General features: G+C 38.0%; 1 protein-coding gene across 1 annotated transcript; it reads right to left on the reverse strand.

The window, feature by feature from the left end:
* Positions 1 to 3,851: 3,851 nt before the first annotated feature.
* On the reverse strand, positions 3,852 to 18,445 carry hcrtr2 (hypocretin (orexin) receptor 2). The gene is made up of 7 exons (XM_018689905.2): positions 18,043 to 18,445; positions 11,448 to 11,626; positions 7,857 to 8,100; positions 5,544 to 5,659; positions 5,185 to 5,405; positions 4,802 to 4,923; positions 3,852 to 4,496 (listed from the first exon to the last, which is right to left on the reverse strand). Exons 1-7 carry the CDS (start codon positions 18,260 to 18,262, stop codon positions 4,327 to 4,329), a joined length of 1,272 nt encoding a protein of 423 aa, XP_018545421.1. The 5' UTR covers positions 18,263 to 18,445; the 3' UTR covers positions 3,852 to 4,326.
* Between the last annotated feature and the right edge of the window lie 3,094 nt (positions 18,446 to 21,539).

Here is a 21,539-nt window from a genome sequence, read left to right on the forward strand (position 1 = left end):
GTCAGTGGAAATCAAAAACATCCACAGGGGAGTCTGATTATCTGACTTAAATTTGCCTGGTTGCCAGAAACATGACTCCAAATGAATGATAATGTTGCTCCATTATTTTCAATCTCTGGTGAATTAAAATGCTACTGGCCAGTTATCCTGCATATGTGAGCCCATGTTATGGTTTGATGGTGTATTTATGCATAAAGTTTGTTTTGACTGTTCTGTAAGTGTGTTTTTGTCAGAGACTGGAACCAAAAATAAGAGACAGCAGACAATAAACAATATAGACAGATATTTATTTATAAAAGATATAGGAATACAGACACCATGAGGAATAAACTGACAGCTAATTAATATGCTTTTAAAGCTCACCAGAACAGAAACATCAAGTCAAAGAGTTAATGAAGCAATCTGAAAAGCTGAGGACGCATGATGGGATAACTGGGTGAAGTTCAGATTGTGATGATGGATTCACATCAAGAAATGAGTTTCCAGATAAATGAATAAATATACTGAACATGGCAAAAAATATGATTATCTACATCCTGACTTTATGTCTTAATTTCAGTTTACATGCTGATTTATAGACTGATTATGTTCTATACCCATCAGTCGTATGAAACTTTAAATCCAATTACATGATGAAAATGAGTCTTCTTTCTGTTCAGCTTCTGATGGAAATCTATCCTAATTTTGAATAAAAGAGAGCCAGAAATATGTTTGTTTCACAGCATGGTATGATTTTTAATCACCTACTTAGTTACTAACTGCATTTGACTCTCAAAAGCCTGTAAAACCCAAAGCCATGTCATGTCATGGTGTCATTCATTAGAAGCCTTAAGTACACAGTCACTACAGAGTGACTATTCCTAGATACAAAATTAAAAAATAACAAAGTAAACATTTGCTTAAACAGTGGGTTTCAATAACAGAAATACAAACTTTTCACAAAGCATTGACAAAGTGGTGAAATTTTACTTAAATCCTCATCAAATGCAAAATCAAACACTGCAGCTCTGTTACTGGAGCTACACTTCTTGCGGGTTTTCAATGTAGACAAACCACATGTGTACAGAATAGATGAAACAAATGCATCACAACACAGAACAAAAAAGTAGTTATATTACCACAGCCATCATTGTTTGTGTTTGTATTAGTCTGATATTTCAGATCACAAATAATTTTACTCATCATGTATAGTATGGCTAAATTCTCTGTTTAAAAGTGGGATTAACTTAATTATCTGATAGAGTGTGATAACAAAAAAAAAAATTACAACGTAAATACCACTAATTAAGTTTGAACTACAAAGTATAATTGAAATGAAAATTACATTTGTGTAAGATCAACAGCAATTTGATGAATTATATCAAAACACACTCACTTGACCCTGGCAAACAACAACTAATTGAGTCTCATAGGAATAATGCCCAAGTCAAGTTAATTTATTTATCAATTACATTCAAAACCAACAAATACTGATCATGGTGCAAGCTGAAGTCAAATACATACTCAAATGAATAAAGTGGAAAAAGGCATAAAGTGCATGTCAAAATGTAAAGTTACAATACACATTAAACATTTTGATACATAATACATTTTACAAAATATATGCAAAAACAACACAGATTTTAATGCAATAACTTCATGTAAACGTTAAAGTTGGAGAAAAAGTGTGTTGGAGGGGATTTAGATATTGTCTGACGATGTTGATTTGGGATTTAATTTTAACCAATTACAATCTAACTTATTAGCAACCACAACTCGTAATCGAGTATCAACTGTAACTTTAAAGGTTTCGTTTTGTCCACAAACTACTGAACAGAAGTCAAGCTGGACTGTTGAGCATCATATCCTGACTTTGTTTTCTGTCACTGCAACATTACAGTGTTTTTCCTGTTTGCACAGTTCTTTGATGTTACTCTTGCTTGATTGCATTTTCAATTGAATTGATTTATTTGATTAGCTTGATTTGATGAGAGATTTACACATAATTTTTGTTCATTCATTTCGTGTCACTTGCATGTGAGCAAGAATACTTTAACTGAGGCATTATCTATACTGCTGATTAACAGTGATGATTAATACTTGTTTTTGTGTTTGTTTATGTGTATAATGGTTATCTGAATAACTTTTGCATAACAGTTGGATTCTTTTAGTTTGGATTGGGATTCCATAACTACAAGTTTCAATTATCTTGAATGAAATTTCCAGTGTAAACAGGTCCATTAGAATTGAGTGATTGCACTCCATCCATTTGCTTTATTGTCTGAGCAATTTACTCTGATGAAAAGGTCTCCTGTTTTTGCTATTAAAATCTGCATGGGACGGTGTGTAGAGGCTGCTTTAATATTCTTTTGCTCATCACTCTTGGGTCTAATTTCTGCCAGCACAAACACCATGAAGCCATCAGTCAAGACTACTGATGAATCTGAGTCTGAGGTTCAGGATACAAACAAAATGAAATTTTCCTTGGGTACCTTTGTTTCACATATATTTTTGAAACTTGAAGCTTTTTGCCAACCTTGAGTTTGCTCAAAACTGTGCTCATATGCAGGTTTGTTAGCCATAGTTAAATTGTATAATTACTGATTATAAATATTCATTAGAATAATACATAACAGTATCTGTCTTCACAGGAGTTTTGTGCTCTTAGTCTCTCTCAGGGAGTTATTCAGTTTGCCTCAAACAGCTGCAAACAGGAGAAATAGAGGTGGAGTTCCTCTGTCCTTCCTAAAATAATAACTATTCTAAAAATAAAAAAAAAAAATAAAAAAAAAACAGACTTGAGACTGGAAGATTGTCTTTTCAGCCCTTGGACCAGCAGAAAGAATTTTTGATGGGGAAAATGAAAGAACTTGTAATTGCTTCATTATCACCACTGAGATGGCCTTCAACGAAGCCTTTATACAGGGTAGCTTCCAGGTGTGAATGCAATATTACTTGAGGAGACAGCACAGCCATATTTGAATGCCAAATCAAAGATGTCTGATTACAGCAGCTCTAGGGCGGTAAAACACATCTCACCTGACCACAACTTGCTGTAAATGTAAATGTAAATGCTGTAAATGAGTTGCTGCTCGCACTCAAGCATTTACTCTCAGGTAAATATACATATTTATTGGCCTTTCAAAATAAATGAATGAAGTTGTGACCTTGCTTTACAGTGAAAGCCATGCTTTAGCCAGGCCTCCATGATGAATATTCAATTTCAAATTCAAGATATTGTATGTCATAAAACATACAGACAACATTTATACAAGATGAATGTAATTCTGATGGCAGTCAAATCAGCATAATTTCATTATTTATGCAAACAAATTTCTATATCGTCATATTCAGCTATTTCATTGGTCTGGGGTTGATTTGTTATTAAGACAATAAGAAACAGTTGATAAAGCCTTGTTTACTGGCAACACTGTTGTCAATGTACATGCTGAGGATTAATGTTGTACAAACAGATCTAAACAGATATCTGAAGCACATTTCAGGGTTTCTTCTAGGTCAGCATCAGTCTGAAGGTATTTGGTTTTCTCAGTGCATTTCAAACTTGAACTTTGAAACTGTGACACCTCTTATTGACTGGATATCTCTTCTACCATAGTGCTTAAAAATTCAACTGTTCTAGAGAATAGAGGAGATTCTTGATTTTATGATTTATGATGTTTAAAACTTAATTTTGCTTTTGGTGCCAGAAAAAAGCAAAGCTGCAGTAAAGAAATATTTTAAAATTCACTTGAATATTCAGTAATTTGATGGATGTTTATGACCTGGCATCATTTATATATTTACATAATGCACATAGTCATACATTCATGGGCATTTACACTTAAGGCTCAAGATAGACATCTGTTAATTAAGGAGACAAATTACAAATCTGAACATCTTGTAAAAACCCGTAAACTGATAATCTGTAATACTGATTCTGGCCACTGAACCAAAAATAAACTTCTAAATACAAAATGGTACGTTTACAATGCAATGAAACTATCCATATACAACTGAAATATCATAATATCATAAAAAATATATATGGTAGGAGTTTTTAAATACTAAACCATCAAATGGTGTTCTTTGATAATAAATAGACAGTTTCTGTTAATTACAAGTGATTGCCATGTCCTGTGTTCCTGACCATGTAAAAGAAGTGAGAAGGTCTTCAGAAAACAGAGGTCAAGTGTCCTTGTAAAACTAAACGAACATAAAACAACACATTCTTTTCCATCCAGAGGTTTGTTCAAAACAAAGGACATTTTAATGTCTACCTGTGAGAGTGATAAGTGTGTCCTTAAAAGCTTGGAGTGATCTTGAGAACTCCCTACCTGGATTACAAGACTACACTATCTGGTCTGATATGCGTGACACATTGTCCATGTTGTTTACTTGGGTTGACAGAGATTTTCGGCTGTCTGTGCTCGTTCTGGTTCTTATCCTCTTGGTTTGATTTTCGCCTTGGCCGTAACAATGGCAAGAAAAGGCTGCTTTGAATTCCCCACGGAACTTCCCTGGGGAAAATAGGACAAATATCAAATCCACTTTCAGTTTGAACCTTTGATATGCCTTGCATCAAAAACAGCATTTTTCAGTTTCATAGACAATATGACCTACAGCTTTATCAGTAACTAACATTTAGAAGACTTGATTGACTTAGGATTCATTGTAACTACATCATATTTAATCATCTTACACCATATTATCAGATGAGGATTTTTGAGGCAGTGAGTTGTATTGTTGTTGCTAAATTGTCCACTAGAGGACAGTAATTGACTCATACAACTGGTCTGAGTGATAAGGCAGGTTACAAACTTACCACTGAGGAAATTGTAGATGATGGGATTTGCTGCACTGTTGGCATATATGAGCCAATGGGAGAAAGTGAACCACGCATACACTGTTTCTCTGTCATTTGTGTTCTTGAAAGTCCCAAAGACCCTACAGGTAAAGCAGGACATGGTACCAGATAAAGATTCATTCATTTTTGCTTCAAATATTATACTATTCATCACATTATTTTAAACCAGGATTGCAGAAAATAATCCACTTTAAAACTAAAAATGAAACTACCAAGGTGAGCTCCAGATGAAAAGAGAAATGCATAATGTGAGACATGGTTTACCATAGCCTCTATTGTTGATCTCTCCCTGCTTGAATGGCTTTTGATCCTTGAAGCAGCCAAGCTCACGAGATTATTACCTTTTCATCACATTGAGCACGCTGATTGGTAGGTAGCAGAGCGCAAACACAAAGAGCACCACCATCAGCATGCGAGCTGTCTTGCGTCGGGCTCGGACCTGTTTGATCTCAGCACAAACTGTGCTGGTCCTGACCCTCACAGACTCTCCTGGGCCAGGGGTCGGAGCTGAGCACTGGATGGATCTCCACTTCCTCTGCAACACTGATGTGCTTCCAGGAATCTGTTGATAAAATATGTGCATACCATCAGCACTGTGAACTTGCCAAAGGAAGATCAGTTCACCGTGAGATTAATGTTTGAATGTGGCTTGATGTATCACTTTAAAAAAAAAAAAAACATAAAGCACTGGAATGCAGACCTGTTGACACCACAGCTTGTGACATATCTGGATATATGCCAGGACCATGAGACATAATGGTGCAAAGTAGGTGACGATGAAGAAACAGGTGTGATACACCTTGGGGTAGATCTCAGCTGTTGAAGAAGAAAAAAAAAAAACATAATTATAATTTGAATGAAAATTATCGCCCCCTCAGTTACTGTTGCTATGCCTGTCAGTCTTTCCGCTCTTGCACAACATTTTCACATTCAGTGGCATTGTCACTCAAAATGCACAACATTTTTTGAAACAAAGGCTCCTCAACTTCACATAGATCTAAACAACACGGGCTCCTCATTTCCAGCCAACAACTGATTCTGCTGGCTGAAATGATGACTGTCACTGGCAGATTTTATCAGCTGTTTGAAAAATCTGTCTCCAGCTGACATTTTAGTGTTTTTAAGATTAATTGTTTTAAAACATGAATCATGTAAAGGGTTATGTCTGGCAATCTACACAAAGGTAATGTTACATATCCAAAGCAGAAAGTCAGCATCCAGAGGGAGATTAATTGTTTAATGAGGGTTAGAGGAAGTTAGTCCTGGCATTATGGTGCAGTATTAGATATAAAAAATTAACTGAAATGTTATTTCTTATAGCATAACTGTAATAACTTTGATTGTTTTACAAAGTTTATCAGGGAAAAAAAATGCTTGGTCAAGCAACACAGTGGTGTTCGTATTTGTATTACAGTAGCCTATGTTTTGCTGTTAGAAGAGAAAATGATGGATGAGGAATAACCAGTGAGTCAGGCCGTAAATGTAACGCTGTCTATCAAAAATTTGGCTGGAGTTGCTGGAATGTAAACATCTATCTATATATATCTATATATAGAGAAAAATTTTAAATTCATGGTCTATAAATAATATAGAGTATATACGTTTTTTAAAAATTCATGAGAAAGGTGTTAAAAATTATAATTCTGTGTTTAGAAACAGTAATTGAAAAGGGTTTAAAAGTTGTTATTATTTGTTTATTATTTGATTAATATAGGTTGTCATAATATTATCGGCCATCTGCAAAGTTGTCTTAATCTGCTAGCCCGAGATCGATTGCTCCTGTCTCCGCCCACATACCGTGGGGAAATCGCGATATTGACTCATTGACGAAACATCACTCATCACCCTACTGACGAGTTCTCTCCGTTTCGCAGGTATGTTTTCGGCAATTGACAGTTCTACTGTGGTCATAATAACTTGTTAGCCTGTTCATCGTTGAAAGAGTATTTATTTAGCGGTTTGAGTTAACTAAAGTTGAGTTTCGTTGCGTGTAATAGTATGTGCGTACAACCCGCGCCTGGGACAGGTGCGCCCGCCATTTTGTGTCCTCTGTGCCTTCACCTGTACGGGTGTGCAGATACATTTGGCCAATTATTTGTTTAGAGGATATGTAGCATTTGTTGTGAGGTTTGTGATTGTTTTCTGAGCCATAGCTACATGGTTCTTTCAAGCATAGTTGAAAAACATTATGTCAAAGATTTTTTAAATTTTTTTTTTTTTTTTAGATGTTTATTTGTTGTAGATGTTTATTTGTAGATTTTTACATGTTTGCTAAAATAATTTAGGTAAAGATCTTGTTGAAGAAATATTACCCATCACTCTCACGATTATTTCTTCCCATTTCTCAGAAAGAAACAGGATTTTATATGTTTAATAGAATTTTAAAACTTTTAAAAACATTAAAATGTCAGGTGGAGACATAGTTTTCAACTGCTAGCCACAGCTGGTAAAATCTGCAAGTTACCGTTTTGTTTATTTGATTGAAGTCCAAGACCAATATATATTTATTTAACAGTACCAATGTAAAGTTGTTGTTTTTTTTCATTGACCTTCAACTGTATGTGTCAGTAAAGGTGTGTGTATGCAGTCTGTGTTTCAAAGGTATCAATAGCCTGCCTCAATCAATGTCACCTAATGAAGGTGAGGGTTCAAAAAGCTTTTTCTCTTTGAGGACTTTGATCAGCGACGGACCCTGACTGGCTCATCAAGACTCCAGTGAAAGTCACCCATTCTGCTTGATTAGTCCTTATCAACCCTTTGAATAGTGCTCTGCCCTCATCATTTTAATATCAAATGCCAGCTCAATGGCATCAGACATTTGTACACAGATTTCAATTTTTTTTTTTTTTTTTTTTTTTTTTTTGCACTGATTGACTAATGCTGACGGTTGTATCTCTTTGACAGAAAGCACAGCATATGTAACACAAAGTCAATTTAACCTGTGCATCTGTCAGTGAGTAAGAGATCTGGCACCATGTTTTTATGTAATCAAGGGGGATTTGTGAAAACTAACCTCCCCAATGTTCATCACACACTGTGAACAGGCTGGTCTTGTTTGTGAGCTCAGGCAGCAGGCTGCTGCACTCCATCACAATAGCTTGGGGGATCATGATGATGCATGACACAACCCAGATGACGACAATACTCTTGCGAGCCCTCTTGGCTGTGCTCTTGAACATCAGAGGGTGGCAGATAGCATACCAACGGTCTTGGGCAATACAACTCAGTGTTAGGACTGATACAGAAACAGAGATGGTCTAGAAAAAAAAGAAAAGAAATACCAGTTAGATAGAGACCAGACTATTCTGGGAAAGTTGTTTTCAGTGCTTAAAAGTCAGAACCCAGAAAATAGATCACCCAGCTTCTTGTTTTATTCATGGTTGCAGCTGTGGTTTGTGAGATATTCACCTGAATTTGATACATTAATGAGGAAAAAATTGTAGTTGTTGGGAATTAGCTTTAAATCTCTGAGACAGTACATGTCTCTAATGCAAGTCTACGCTCTTCCTATTTAACTGTCAGCCCTTTTTCTGAGGGAGTTGCAGATTTTTAGACAGGAAATACCAGGGGATAAAAAGAGACATACCAAAGAGTTAAAGACGTGAATTCTTTCTCTGTCATGCATTTTGTTTGCAAGACAAAGACAAGTATGGTTAGAATTAGTAAGCCTGAATAGCAAAACATCTTTGATTTTGCATGCTGATATGTTGAATCTGATCTTCACTTGTGGCATCAGGGTAGACATTGTGTTGGGCAATGTAGCACAGTGACAGATTTTTCCTGTGTTTTATTTTTATTCCAGAATGGCAATGACTCCTATTAATCAAAATACATTGGCTGTGCTGGCTTTCATTGTACAGGATTGAACATCTCTGGAGGTCAAGAGCAGACTGGGTTACTCCATTGTATCGGAGCAGCAATGGCTTAATGGTAATCACACCATGATCCACCACCTGCACTGCACCTAGATTTGTGTGAGTGCAGATTACCAGGGTTCAGTTAGACTGACAGGGCAAGGGGGTAAACTGCAATCTTCTGTGCCTCCTCCTTGTTACATTGATGGAGGGTAATCCAGTCCCACCATTTGAATTGCCTTGCTTTATAGGGCAGGGCCCTGGCTGTATCAGATGAAGCAAGATTTCAATTATGGATCTGTGAAGGTGGATCAGCTTCAGATGTGACATGTTGATGCATGAGAAACTTCTAGCATTGGAAATGCTCTTATCTGGTTTCAGTGTATTGAATGTAGTTGACTTTGGGAATTTCAGTGTGATTGTGAGTGTGATTGGTTCACAGGAGTGCTATCAATTTCATGTAGGAAATAAACATGTGGGCTCTGGTGGGGTCACTTCCACATGGGAAATAAATTCTCAGCTCCATCACTTTGAAATGTTTAGCTTAAGGATGCATGCAGTGTACTAAATCACCTTTTCAGACTAATTTCCTTCATTTAAAAGGTTTGAAAAGATCACCCTCTAGGTAGAAAGGGACAAATCCTCACATAATTGTCATTTGCCTGACAGATAATCAATAGTATATTAACAGAAATTTTGAGCTTGGTATGGTGGCCTTGACAAAGATCCCGGAGTGCACTGTATATGATGCAAACATGGAAGCTGCAGAGTGGACCAGCCTTTGAGTTAAGCCCACATATGTCATCCTACAGCACCTGGCATATAACATAAATTAAACCATGTAATTGTGTTTTTAAAGATTTATGTCTTCAGTATGTAGAAAACAATTGGTGTGGGCTTATTGCCACAGAAAGGGCAGGGAAGCCATAAAAAGCACTGTTGGTTTGGGCCTTGAAATGGAATCTGTTGACAATTAGAGAAATACAGATAACCCCTGAAATATCTTTCAATTTCTTGATGCAGATGGGAACTTTGCATGTGGTCCAGAGTGATCAAAGGCTTAAGTGAATGCCAGTGTTTGCTATTTTGTGCAGTTTTTGACTTCATCATGCAAAGAGCTGCGAGAGGAGCAGTAGTAGTAGCTCATTGGTACTTCTAGTAAGGCCCAGCTCAAGGACCTGTTTACAGCCTAAGTATCAATCAACAAAAAAAGTGTACATTCTTAACTATAACCTCCTTGAACTGCTTGATTTGATTCTGAAAATAATAATTGACACATAGATACTAATTTTTAGTTTAAAAAAAATGCTGAACTGCAAGTGTTGATTTTGATATTTTGACAGCTGTTACACTACCCACTGAGAAGTTGTGTTACCTTATCATTTAGCCAGCTGTAGTAAACAGTGCAATTTTTGTTTAGTTGTCCTGCACTCTTTTGTTCATCGGTCCAGGAGGCAGTTTGTTTTGCTTCAGTTTTCATTGATTTCAAATTAGTGGAGCCTGCTGCTATTTTCACTACCATTTAATCCTGTCATCCTATTAAAACCACCATGTTTTGTATTTCAACAGCTACATTAATCTGAAACTGTAACTGTAGTCTCGAAACAAGTAGGTGGTGGAATCCTTGTTTCTAAGATAATTGGCATTCTCAGTTAATGTGAACTTAATATGAATTTCAATGTGCAGTAAGAATTAATGTTTTGCTACCTTGAGCCATTCCTTCACTTACTCACCCACTTTGGACTAAATTTGTGTTTCTGCTTTTTCAGTAGCTCCAAGTTCATTCATGACACAGTTTCCTCAACCATTTTATCATTTTTTTCAGGAAAAAAGTTATGTCATTGCGTTTAAAACATTCTGCATTGCAGATGGAGATAGCAGTAAAGTTTTACTTCCAGTTTTGCGTCAGTTCTTCCTTGAGGCAATGCAGCACTGCAGCATGGAAAACCTTGCAAAGTGTCATGAAATGCAGGGAGAACTGAAACAATTCCCTGGTGGAAATTAATTTGGGGGAAAAATCCTTCTGGGTTGATAAAAGCAGTAGGTGGAAGTGCTTTCAAATATTGTAGTAGCAGCAGCAGCAGCAGTCATGTTTCAGCAGCAAGGCAGAGAATAGTGAACAGGGTGAATGTGACCATGAAGACCCTCAAATAGACTGTTAATCCAGTGCCTTGAGGTGTGATATGTGTGGTAAGCCAGCAGCCAGCAGCCAGCACAACAGAGGAAACTCATACATGCAGCTCCATACATTCAGAATATCTTGTTGAGAATCACACTTTGTGAAATGGAGGTCAGATTCACTCTCATACAGATGTGTGTGTGTGTATAGAATCTGCAATGCATTTGTTTCGTGTATAGGATGCAGGATTTGTGCAGGATAGTGCAGGATTTCAATTCACACACTCCGTGTAGGTGTATCAACCAGTGTGGTCTATATTGTGGTATAAATTGGATGTCTTTCTTTTGGCAGATATGTTGGCTGCAAAAGAAAAAAAGGAGAGAGCAAAAGACTTGCCCAAGGTGTTAAATCACCATGGGATAACATCAAAGCCTTCACCCAGTGCACATCTCATGGGATATGAATAAAGTATTTTTTACTTTCATGAATGCAGAGAAAGAAAAATGTAAGAATAATAGAAACAAGGGTCTTGGCTTGTATTTATATACCATTCACAAGTGGAGTAGTTTAGATCCGACAAAGACTGCTAATATCCTGGTTGGGAAAGATGATGTGAGTCTTGATCACTTACCTGCAGATAAGGCACAACTTTGCAAAGAGTGTTTCCAAAGAACCAGGTCTCAGTGATGTCTACGACTAGACTGGCAGGCAGGCAGATGATGGTGACCAAGACATCAGCAAAGGAGAGATTCACGATGAAATAGTTTGTCACAGTGCGCATGTGACGGTTTTTCCATACTGCAAAACAAACTGAAAAAAACAACAACGCCCGATTAAAGAGAGCCCAAAGACTCAATAGAGGAAAACATTTATCACATTAGTCCAAGGGTTTTATCGTTAATCACCACTGTTTTGAAGGCATCCTGTCAGGCAGAGTGCGAGTGAGTGTGACATACAGTCTAATTTAATTTAAGTTTATGTCTTTGATCCCGTCCTCAAAATATTCATTATTCAGAAATTGCATCCACACAATTAAGGTTTAATGTGTTAATGTGACAGTGTTTCATACTGTGAAACATTGTCAGTCGACCCATAAGTATGTCCTCCTGTCAGAACAAAACTGAATGGTGACATAAAATACAAAAGCAAAAAATAAAGGATAGAGGTAATGGTGAATCTTTATCTATTGCCAAATACTGATGAATACTGTGGAAAGGAGCCAGACCTCATATTGTGTATATGTATCAAAATATGTTTATCAAAATGTAGCAGCATCACAGATCTCATGGCAACTACATGTAATCCAGCGACCAGAATTGGTATATTTACATAAAACTGACAATGTTTAATTATATCTCTATTATCTGACCAACAGAGGATGTAAAAATATATCAAATGTGTCTTGATACACCATATAAGTAAAACAAATATAAAGGAATAAAAATAAAATACAGTGTTTTGCTTTAAAGAATAAATCACATCATAGCCTCTGTAACACAGGCTCAATCAGACAGAATATGTTGACTTTTAACTCATGTCAGCATGAGTTAAAAGTCATACGTTTGGGGGGGGGGGTAATTTGTTTATAATGTTCAGTATAAGCAGTTAGGCATGTACTGTTATTTGAATATATAACTTGTCAATGTCATATTTCTGTCTGATCTGCTTTGCTGAAATGAGGCTGGTGAGTCAACTGAGTATCAGCGAATGATAGTAATTTAAGCTCAGTGATGGCAAGGACATAGATAAAAAATGTTAACTGCCAGAATTGAGTTTATAGAAAGTTTTCATAGATACTGGCGTGTTGTGTCATTTCTTAGTACAGTAAAGCCCAAACAATATTGTGGAGAGGAGTACATTATTTACAGTCATAGTATACAAGTTTTCAACTTTTTTAGTTCTTGTTTGATGAACACTGTTGAAAATGTCTACAGAATGTGTAGGAAAAACGTATTTCTCATGCATACGACCACCTGGGTCCTGATTTATTCTGTAACAGGGTGCCTGAATGAGCCAAAGTGTCTGCAGGTGGCCGCAGGATGGAGGACCACAGCTGGGCAGCGAGGAAAATTACCGCACTGCCTGAGGATAGTAACAAGGCACAGGACAGAGAGCAGTATGTGTCCCAGGTGTTCCAGTGTACAAGAGACAAAGAAACGAAGCCTCCTATGCCTACTTCAGTTAAGTGTCTCTCTACCATTCCTACACATGCAAAGACAACACAGTATCTGTTTTATTTGGATTCAGCTACTACAGTCTATGTGTTTCTTAGTTTGTACTATTGACAATAGTGTTGGTAGGTGTAGTATTTTGTTTACTTGCTGCAGAAGCCATCGATTTATGTGACATGCAACTTTGTGCGTGAAGTTTTGCAGTGCACCATAAAGCAGTCAGATCTCTGCTCTGGTTAAAGTCTGTTGGAGTCATAGTGGGAATGTTGGTGCAGCAAGGGTAGATCGAGCCCCCAAAACTGTACTCCCATGAGGCAAAAAGCAGGTAGAGAACTTAGCATTGAATGTGTTGTAAAACGCAGGAGCCAACATGGCTGACATTCTACAAGTTTAAATTATGAAGCAAAGATTATAAAAATTCAGTATTTCCTGAATTGGAGGTTAGTACTACACACTCCTCCCCAAAAACTGGCTGCAAACTGTCTTTTTCCCCCACATCCAACATTTTGTCTGAAACTGAAGGAGCTAAATGAAATTCACTCATTAATTTCATCAATTACTTCAGTGGTTTTTCTACTGTGAGGTGGCGAGATGTTGGAGAAGCATGTAATTTTGCATGTCAATCACTGTGAACTCTACAAGAGGTAAAGAACGTGGGTTAATTTGCAACGGAAACAAGCTGGTTTGGCTCTCCTCCTCACTGAAATCAAAGAGGAGCAAACTCTGACTTCACCTTCACACTACCTCTTCAAACACAAATACTAATAAGAATAATAATGATGAAAGTCTGCCAGTCTTAAAAGCTGGAACAGGAGAACGTGGGACATGTCAGTTAGAAATAATCTGTACATGCCAACACAGGCCTGAGAAGGGATCATAAGTGAAAATACCTGTAGAGATAAACCAGGGCAGCACAAAGTACTTAAATTTAGTCCTTTCATCTGGTACCAGACTTGGGCTGTTTGTTGTGGTTATTTTTTCTGCTCTGTTATTTCAGCGCTGTGTGAATTCACTGGTGTTGACTGACTGCTGTCAGTTTTAAGTGCTTAAACTTTGAAGCCCACAGGATGATAACAACTTTTTAAAATGTAGATGTGATACTGTGGACCTGCAGTGGATTATATAAGAACGATGAAAAATCTAGACTGTAACTCCACACAACATCAAAGATAGGATACCATCAGGTTAAATTATCTTTTTGTGCATATCTGATCAGCATTGTTAATCTGAAAAGTTGCAACAATATCAAGATTCAATCACTGCATCTGCAATAAAAGCATAAAGATACTCAAAATATAATAATCTCTAAGCTGATCAACAAATTTGCTTTATTTGAAATACTTAAGCTATTTTTGCCAGCAGTGAGAGCAATGCAGTTCAATCTGTATATACTCCACAGACAATCAGCAAATCAGAGCAATGTCTCAGTTCATCTTTGATTGTTAATTCACAAAATCAATGTCAAAAAACTGAACTGAACAGTGGGGCAAAACCTGAAGGCATAAATCAGACAGTCTGTAAAAACTCCTCCAGTAAACTCTTAAATCTGTTTGAGCAGTGGGTTGCAGCTCATTCCCATTTTTACGTTCATCCTCTCTGTAGAAACAGTATTAGGACATGCAGTATACACAATAAAAGTACAATTTCTCTTCCTGCAAAGTATTTTAAAGTCTGTGCACTCTGGGTGCACAAAAACAACTTTCAATTGACCTGTATGCGTACCAAGTGGACTACCATTAAATCGGCAGTAAAGTGAGATGGGAATCTGAGTGTCAGTTTGCTACAACCTTGCCAACCACTGTTCCCTCTGCTGCCAAAGGCTCAAACTGAACAGGACTGAGGCCTGGGTGTAAGAGCACACCTCTTTTTCATCTCCTATCCATCTGCCATAACAGCAGATGATGGAGGAGTTGATTGATCCTCAGTGACTTGTCTTTGTCCTGCCTATTGTTGACCTCTTTAATCAAGTCCCTCTCAATGTTAAGTCCTGCCTCAGTGTCCTATTTCAAATCATTTCAAACCACTAGGGTTACAATCTCAAAGCAGTTTAATCTCAGGTACAGGACAAGTAGAGTGAGCACATCCCAAAAACTTTTACAGCTGCAGCATCAAAAACTCAGGCGCATTTCAGTCTCACTTTGTTGAGAAAAACCTTTTTTATTTAACAAATTATTGTTGCACTGAATATCCAGGCTTGATGAAATTTTGACTTTCAGTATATCTAACTCCAAAATTAATGTAAAAGCAAAATCTTAAAGTGTAGTTAAAAGGACCAGTACAATCTTGTGACATAAAGGCATTGATCAAAGGCTCCAGTCTCAAACGCTGTTTCTCCAGTATCATCTAAAGGATCAGCCCACATCACAGCTGACTTCACTCCCCTAAACAAAACCAGGCTAAAGCCAAGTGAACATCAGATGTCAGGTGGCTACAATGTTATGTTGTTTCTGTTGGATTTTTAAGTAGGCAACTGTTGCTATCAATGAGCCATTAGAACAAGAGCCTTTTTCTCAAAGCAGGATTAGTGGGTTGGTGTCGTCTCAAGTTCGAACCAGATCTCTGTTGCCGTGGTGACTAATGCTACAGACCAAAGTGCAAGTTTCGTTCAGGCTTCTGGATCAAAACATACAGATATTAAAGAACTATGAGTCAACTGTGAGGGAAAAATGGAGCACTTTTTTATATATCTCCTTTAAGGAGAAAAATACTGCATAACATGTTAGTGGCAAGTGCTTTAGAGGCCAGAGTGCTTAGCATGACATTGATTATATTGGGCATATAATCAATATCTGACCCAGGCTACAAAATGGTTTAAAACAGGCAGCTTCTTGCCAGTATCAGAAATGAGTAAAATGTACTTTGCATGTTAACTGTGATGAAATACTTTCATATTCTACAGTAATACATGCACTTGATAATTAATTATTATTTAAAAATGTTGTGTGATGTCAACACAAGATGAAATTCTCACTCAGCAAGCCAGATCTGAGATGTTGGCACACACTTAAAAAAGAATGAACTGAGATCAGTTGTCTTAATTGAATTTAATTGAAAATATAGACGCAACCCATCTTTGTACTCATGGTCATCATTAAATGCATGCAATTTAGCATTAAATCCAAATGCATGAACCTGGCTGAAATTTGGAGCTCTATAAAGTGCAACAGGTAGAGATAAGCTTGTAACACAAGTATTAATAATATATTATGTATTGACTGCAGTGCATGCTGGGGGTGGCAGATGCAAGCTGTAAACACAAACACTAATATCTCTGTACAAAGTTACTGACTTGTTAGCAATTTGTTGCTTGTTTACACAATCAGCAGATAAGAAGCAACATTATCATTTATTAGGAGCTGTGTTTATGTCTACCTGATGAATCTACATCCAATATATCCACTATCCCTTTTCCTGCTTTTGGCCCCCACCAACTCTTGAGGGAAAAATCTGGCACTTCTTCCAGATGTTAGCCCATAAAAGGAGTAAACTATTTTGGTGATGTTGTTATGTTTCCACACAGCTTGCTATTTAACTTTGATAAAAACCTTTAGGGTAGCTTGTATAAGTGTACCCATGTTCTAAGGAGATTTACTTGGTAAACGGTGACGGCATCTCTGTGTTCAGTGTTGGGAAAAGCTGCTGCAGATGTCAACAGAACACAAAATGTTGGGCATGATACCACAAAGGGAGAGAAGCAAAGATTATTTTAAAAGCCTTGCATGTTGCTGTTTCCAGTTTCTGCCGTGCGTCCTCGTTTATAGGAGATAGTTATAATGAGAACCTGTCAGCAGTGGCTCTGAAACTAATGGCCTGACTGATGAAACCAAATGCCATCAACCCCCAGTATCCCCTGGATTTGTTAGACAAACAGATGCAAATTTCATCAGGAACAAAAAAGACAAGTAGGTCCACTGGAAAATTTCTACATAGTACACAGAATAGTAATTGAAGCTGCTGTTGAACCAACCATCATCTGAACACACAGCAGGCCCAGTAGAAGAGTAAAACATATTATCAGGCATCTTCTGGTGTAATCTGTGTCTGTGGGAAGAAGAGTGACTGGTGTTCTTGCTGCCTATTTGTGGCTTTTACGCTGTGTGGTTTAAGTATAAAGGACGAGTCTGCAGTAATACTGTTATAATCTGTGCTACAAGGACCAAATCCAGGACCTATTATTTACTGACCTTCCAGAGTCAATTGAAACTGTTCAATGATCAATTTAGAAAGATTGGGTAGCAGTGTCTGATTAGTGCCATTGTAACTTGTGCATCCCCATGTTATTTCCAGTCTGTCGGTTGTGAGACCTCTTGGACTGAGCTGTTTGAGGATGGATTACTGCTGTGAGTTGTCTGCAGCATTTAGAATATGTGTTGCTACAAAAAATGGCACTATTAATGAATGAACTAGTGTTCTTTACAAAACACCACAATTCAACATCTATTCAATCATCTTTTCCCTGAATTCCCAGCCATAACAGCTACATTCACAGTAGGCTGATTGAATGAGATAGTGTGGCATAAAATTAGAGAAAATGATGTAACTGCTGTGTATTGACGAAATTCTATAAGAAATAACTGTTCATGCACTCTAGTATGCATTACACCTACTCTGTCTCTGAAGCTGAGGAGCAAATCTGATGCAGACTATCATGAAAAGTTGTGATTTGCACCTTCAGTGAAAATGTTTTATCTTTAAGTGCGAACAAAGTGCGCTTGTACGTGCCCGTACTCCCAACGTGACATTAGCTGTTTTATTTGTATAATCCCTATCTTCAAACACATCGCTGTCATTTCGATCTGCGCGTTTCCGCACTGAGACCCTGCGCTCTGGGACTTATCCTCCCTGAGCCTTCTCCATCAGCAGATGCACCGCTGCGATTACGCCGAACATCAAATGAAAAACTGCACTATTTAGATGTTTTTTCGTCACTGTAGCATTAGATTCATTTTCCCTGTAGCAAAGTGCTCATCCATAGTCTCAAAAAGTTATTCAAAGTGTGTTTCTACTGTGTGATATCGGCTGAACTCATTACGCACGGATGGGGAAAGACGGAACTTACCAGGGAGTTTCCAATGAGTGAAACGAAGAACACAATAATGTAAGCCACAATGAGAACCCATTCATACTGCTTGGGGTGCAAGTACTCTCTCCAGATGTATCTCAGAAGTTCATCGTCCTCATCCACAGTGGAGTGCAGGTGTAATTCCGTGTTGTTGGCCACATGTGCAGCAGTTAAACAATCATCGCAATCCAAATTCCCGGTGATTCCCGACATCCTTTGGACGTGTTTGTGTGTGCTGTATTCCTGCTGTTAATCTGTGACTGCAGTGTCCGCGGGTTGTTGAGCAGACTGCCAATAAGGACGCGGCACTGTGGTGCGATGATAACGCGCTCTGCAAACTCTCGTCAGCGTGACGCTGATTTCTCCTCCGTCTCCGTGCGCGGCCGCAGCAGGGTCAGACGGCGACAACACGGATGATTGAAGTGAGCAAGGAGCTGTGAGCTACCACAACAACCCACCCACTCTAAAGAATAAAAAGCGGCATAAAAACATTGGATGGGTGAGGCAGGAGGATTACAGGGAGAAAAAACTAATTGTCCTGGTCCTGGTAGTGTCCCAGTCTGGACCCTTGTATAATATGGAAATGATAGTACAATAAGATATTTCAGGTGGTCTTATGTCACCCAAATCTCTGCAAAAGCTCTCTATAGAGTTTCTTAATTTTGATATTAAATTGAAGCTCAAATTTTCAATACCTCCATGTGGCAGTGCATTTTGTCTCTAATGGTCAAAGTAATGTAAATAAATGGAGTCAGATTGCCCAGATATTGAACTGCAACAGCTTTATCTGTTTTGAATTCAGTGCAGAACACCATTCAGAGCCTCTAAATGAGGAATGGTTGCATAAATACCCTAAGGACGACTCAAGACCATTTCACACACTCAGTTAACCGGCATGAAAATTACATGAGCTGTCAACACATCAGTACACTCCATTAAAATAAACCAGGTAATTTGGTTCAGAATGTGAGAAAAATGTTTATTTACAGGATTTTATGTAATAACTGAATGGTATGACAAGATTTCTTTACAAGTATATACTATTTTATGGGGAAAATATCTGATTAAATCATTATTCTAAATGAAGTGTACTGATGCTTTTATTGTCACTGAGAGTCATTATTCCCACTTCTTTGGTGTATTCACTGTCACAAGCTGAGGAATAACGCTGCAGTGAAATAGGCGTTAAGTAACAGTAATCTTCCTCCAACACCCTACTCTATCCAAGGGTCTTGTTGTTTGGTTTTTTGCTAGAAAAACATGTGATCTGTCTGGGTTTGTTGAGGCAGCATATTCAAAAGGAGATCCAGTTTAGGTATTAAGTTAACTCTGAAGTCAAAACTTTTTATTCTTAGTGTCCTTGTAGAAAATATAACAAGAAAATAATTTGAGGTAGTTATCAAGGATTTTGCCCACCTGCTCTTGATAAAAACCTGGCTGTCTTGTTCAAACTCTGAGCTCAGCTTTAATTATTTCTCATTGATTTTTCAGCATTATCTGCTTGGTGGCTCTTCCCAGCACTTAATCACACTGCACTGCAGGTCTGACACAAAATGGTATTTATCCCACACATCCCTGACTGAAAATTGAACTTGTGCCTGCAGGACTTGTTCCATTACGTTAGTGATGGAACAGTTTATTAGCTGGCATCATCTTTCAATGTTATAGTCCAAAGTCAAGAGTTTCATACGGCATGGAGACCATGCACATGTGTGTGTGTGTGAATCTGTATGATTGATATGTTATTGCACGGAGATAATATTAACACCCAGTTCAAAAGTATTAGGGCAAAGAGTAGACACATCCTGGTCCAGACAGTAATTACACAGTCGCGTGCAGCCATTAGTTCAGTCCATTAGTCATTAGTCCAAAGACAGTGGAGGCCCACACAGTTGTCTGAGATGTCTCTGTGTCGTTACAGCAGTTTCATATGTCTACAACACAATCTGTTGAAATCTAACACATATACAGTATAGTGTATGATGTGTGTGTAAAATTTGAAGATCCCCACGTGGCTAAAGTGTCTTTAATATTGGTCAGATTATCAAAATTTAGCAGTAATTCATTAAATAAGTTGGTGAGGGCTGAGGCGATTTGTCAGCCTAAAACCAGCAGGTGGAGCTATGGAGCACAGCCTTTTGTGAGCGGCTGTGAAACATTTTGCAGTTTCTGAACTCTGTGGAAGTCTTAAAACATTGTGCAAGACTTCCAAATATGCTGCTTGCAAAATTCAGAAATTGGATCAATTCTGTGCAATATGTTCATGTTCATGGGAGGAATCGGAGCAAAGAAAAGTGATTTGATGGTGAGGTGCTCAGTATTTACTGGTTAACAATAGAAATTGCTTTTGGTAGCATGAATGTGTGATTATTTTGCCTGAATAGTTTGAGAGATTTGTATCCCTATCTTGTATTGTCACCCTTAATTCTATTCTATTTATATTCTTTTGCTATTCTATTTATATTCTGTGTCGTTTGCTAACTGTCCTGCATGCTGCCCTGTCTTTCGTTCACAAACTGTTGTTGTACTGCCCTGTGTGATGTGTTCTGTCTGTATTTGCTGCTGGAAACGTAATTTCCCCGAGGGAGTCATCCCAAAGGGATCAATAAAGTCCGTCTAAGTCTAAGTCTATCCTACCCCTGAATTTTGTTCCTTTGTGATGAATTATGCCTCTCATCTAGTTTCTGAATGGATTTACAGCACACTACTAAACTTTGTATGCCTATCAGCAGACATAAAAGTAAGCAAACCCTCTGTTATTTGTCCAATTAAACTTAGCTCCACTGCAGAGACAGAAGCCTGCTAAATTTTTCAAAACCTTTAGTGGTCAGGAGACCCCCCCGAGGGACTGCAAGTGGGAGCTCCTTCCCTTCCCTTACCTTACCTTACCTTACCTTACCTTACATGGGGACAGCAGCAGTATAATCAAGTCACATCTGTTCACTCCAGTGGTGAATTCAGCAGCTGGAAATGAGCTGCATTTCAATTAGAGTCACTGGCATGCCAGCAGCATTGTCAAACTCAGTATCAGGAGGTGGAGGTGTGCTTCAGGTACATCCAAAAAGGTCACTGTCGCTTTTTGCACTGAGCTCAAGATTGCCATCAGAGCAAAAGCATCTATAACTAACTGAATAGGGGGGTGGGGGGTGTCACATAAAATTGACACTGCTAACATAATTCTTCTTGCTCTGAGATGGAGAGAGGTGAACTGGGTATGATTCAGTAGGATAGTGTATTTTTAGATGGGATTGGACAGGATAAGGTAACAGTCATTTCAGCTACATTCATTCAATTGCAGAGGCCTGCTGCACCTGACAAGTGCCACAGTAATCGCTTGTGCATAATGTTGCTCTGTAGCAGCCTTGTCATTCTGTCAATAAGCATGATCACAGTGAGGGCGCCTACTCCAGGGCTGCAATAAGATGCTGTTGATCCTTCTTATATTTCACAATAAATGTGTTATAATGTGAGGGGTCTTATTTGGTCTTAA

Source organism: Lates calcarifer, linkage group LG16_LG22 (assembly GCF_001640805.2).
Source record: "Lates calcarifer isolate ASB-BC8 linkage group LG16_LG22, TLL_Latcal_v3, whole genome shotgun sequence".
Lineage (NCBI taxonomy): Eukaryota > Metazoa > Chordata > Actinopteri > Centropomidae > Lates > Lates calcarifer.

Coding starts and splice junctions, on each gene's coding strand:
- hcrtr2 (XM_018689905.2), bottom strand. CDS start 18,262: ATGTCGGGAATCACCGGGAATTTGGATTGCGATGATTGTTTAACTGCT. Junction 8,101..11,447: donor AAGTTGTGCCTTATCTGCAG/GTAAGTGATCAA, acceptor TTTTTTTTCTAG/ACCATCTCTGTTTCTGTATC. Junction 4,497..4,801: donor CATCTACAATTTCCTCAGTG/GTAAGTTTGTAA, acceptor TATTTTCCCCAG/GGAAGTTCCGTGGGGAATTC.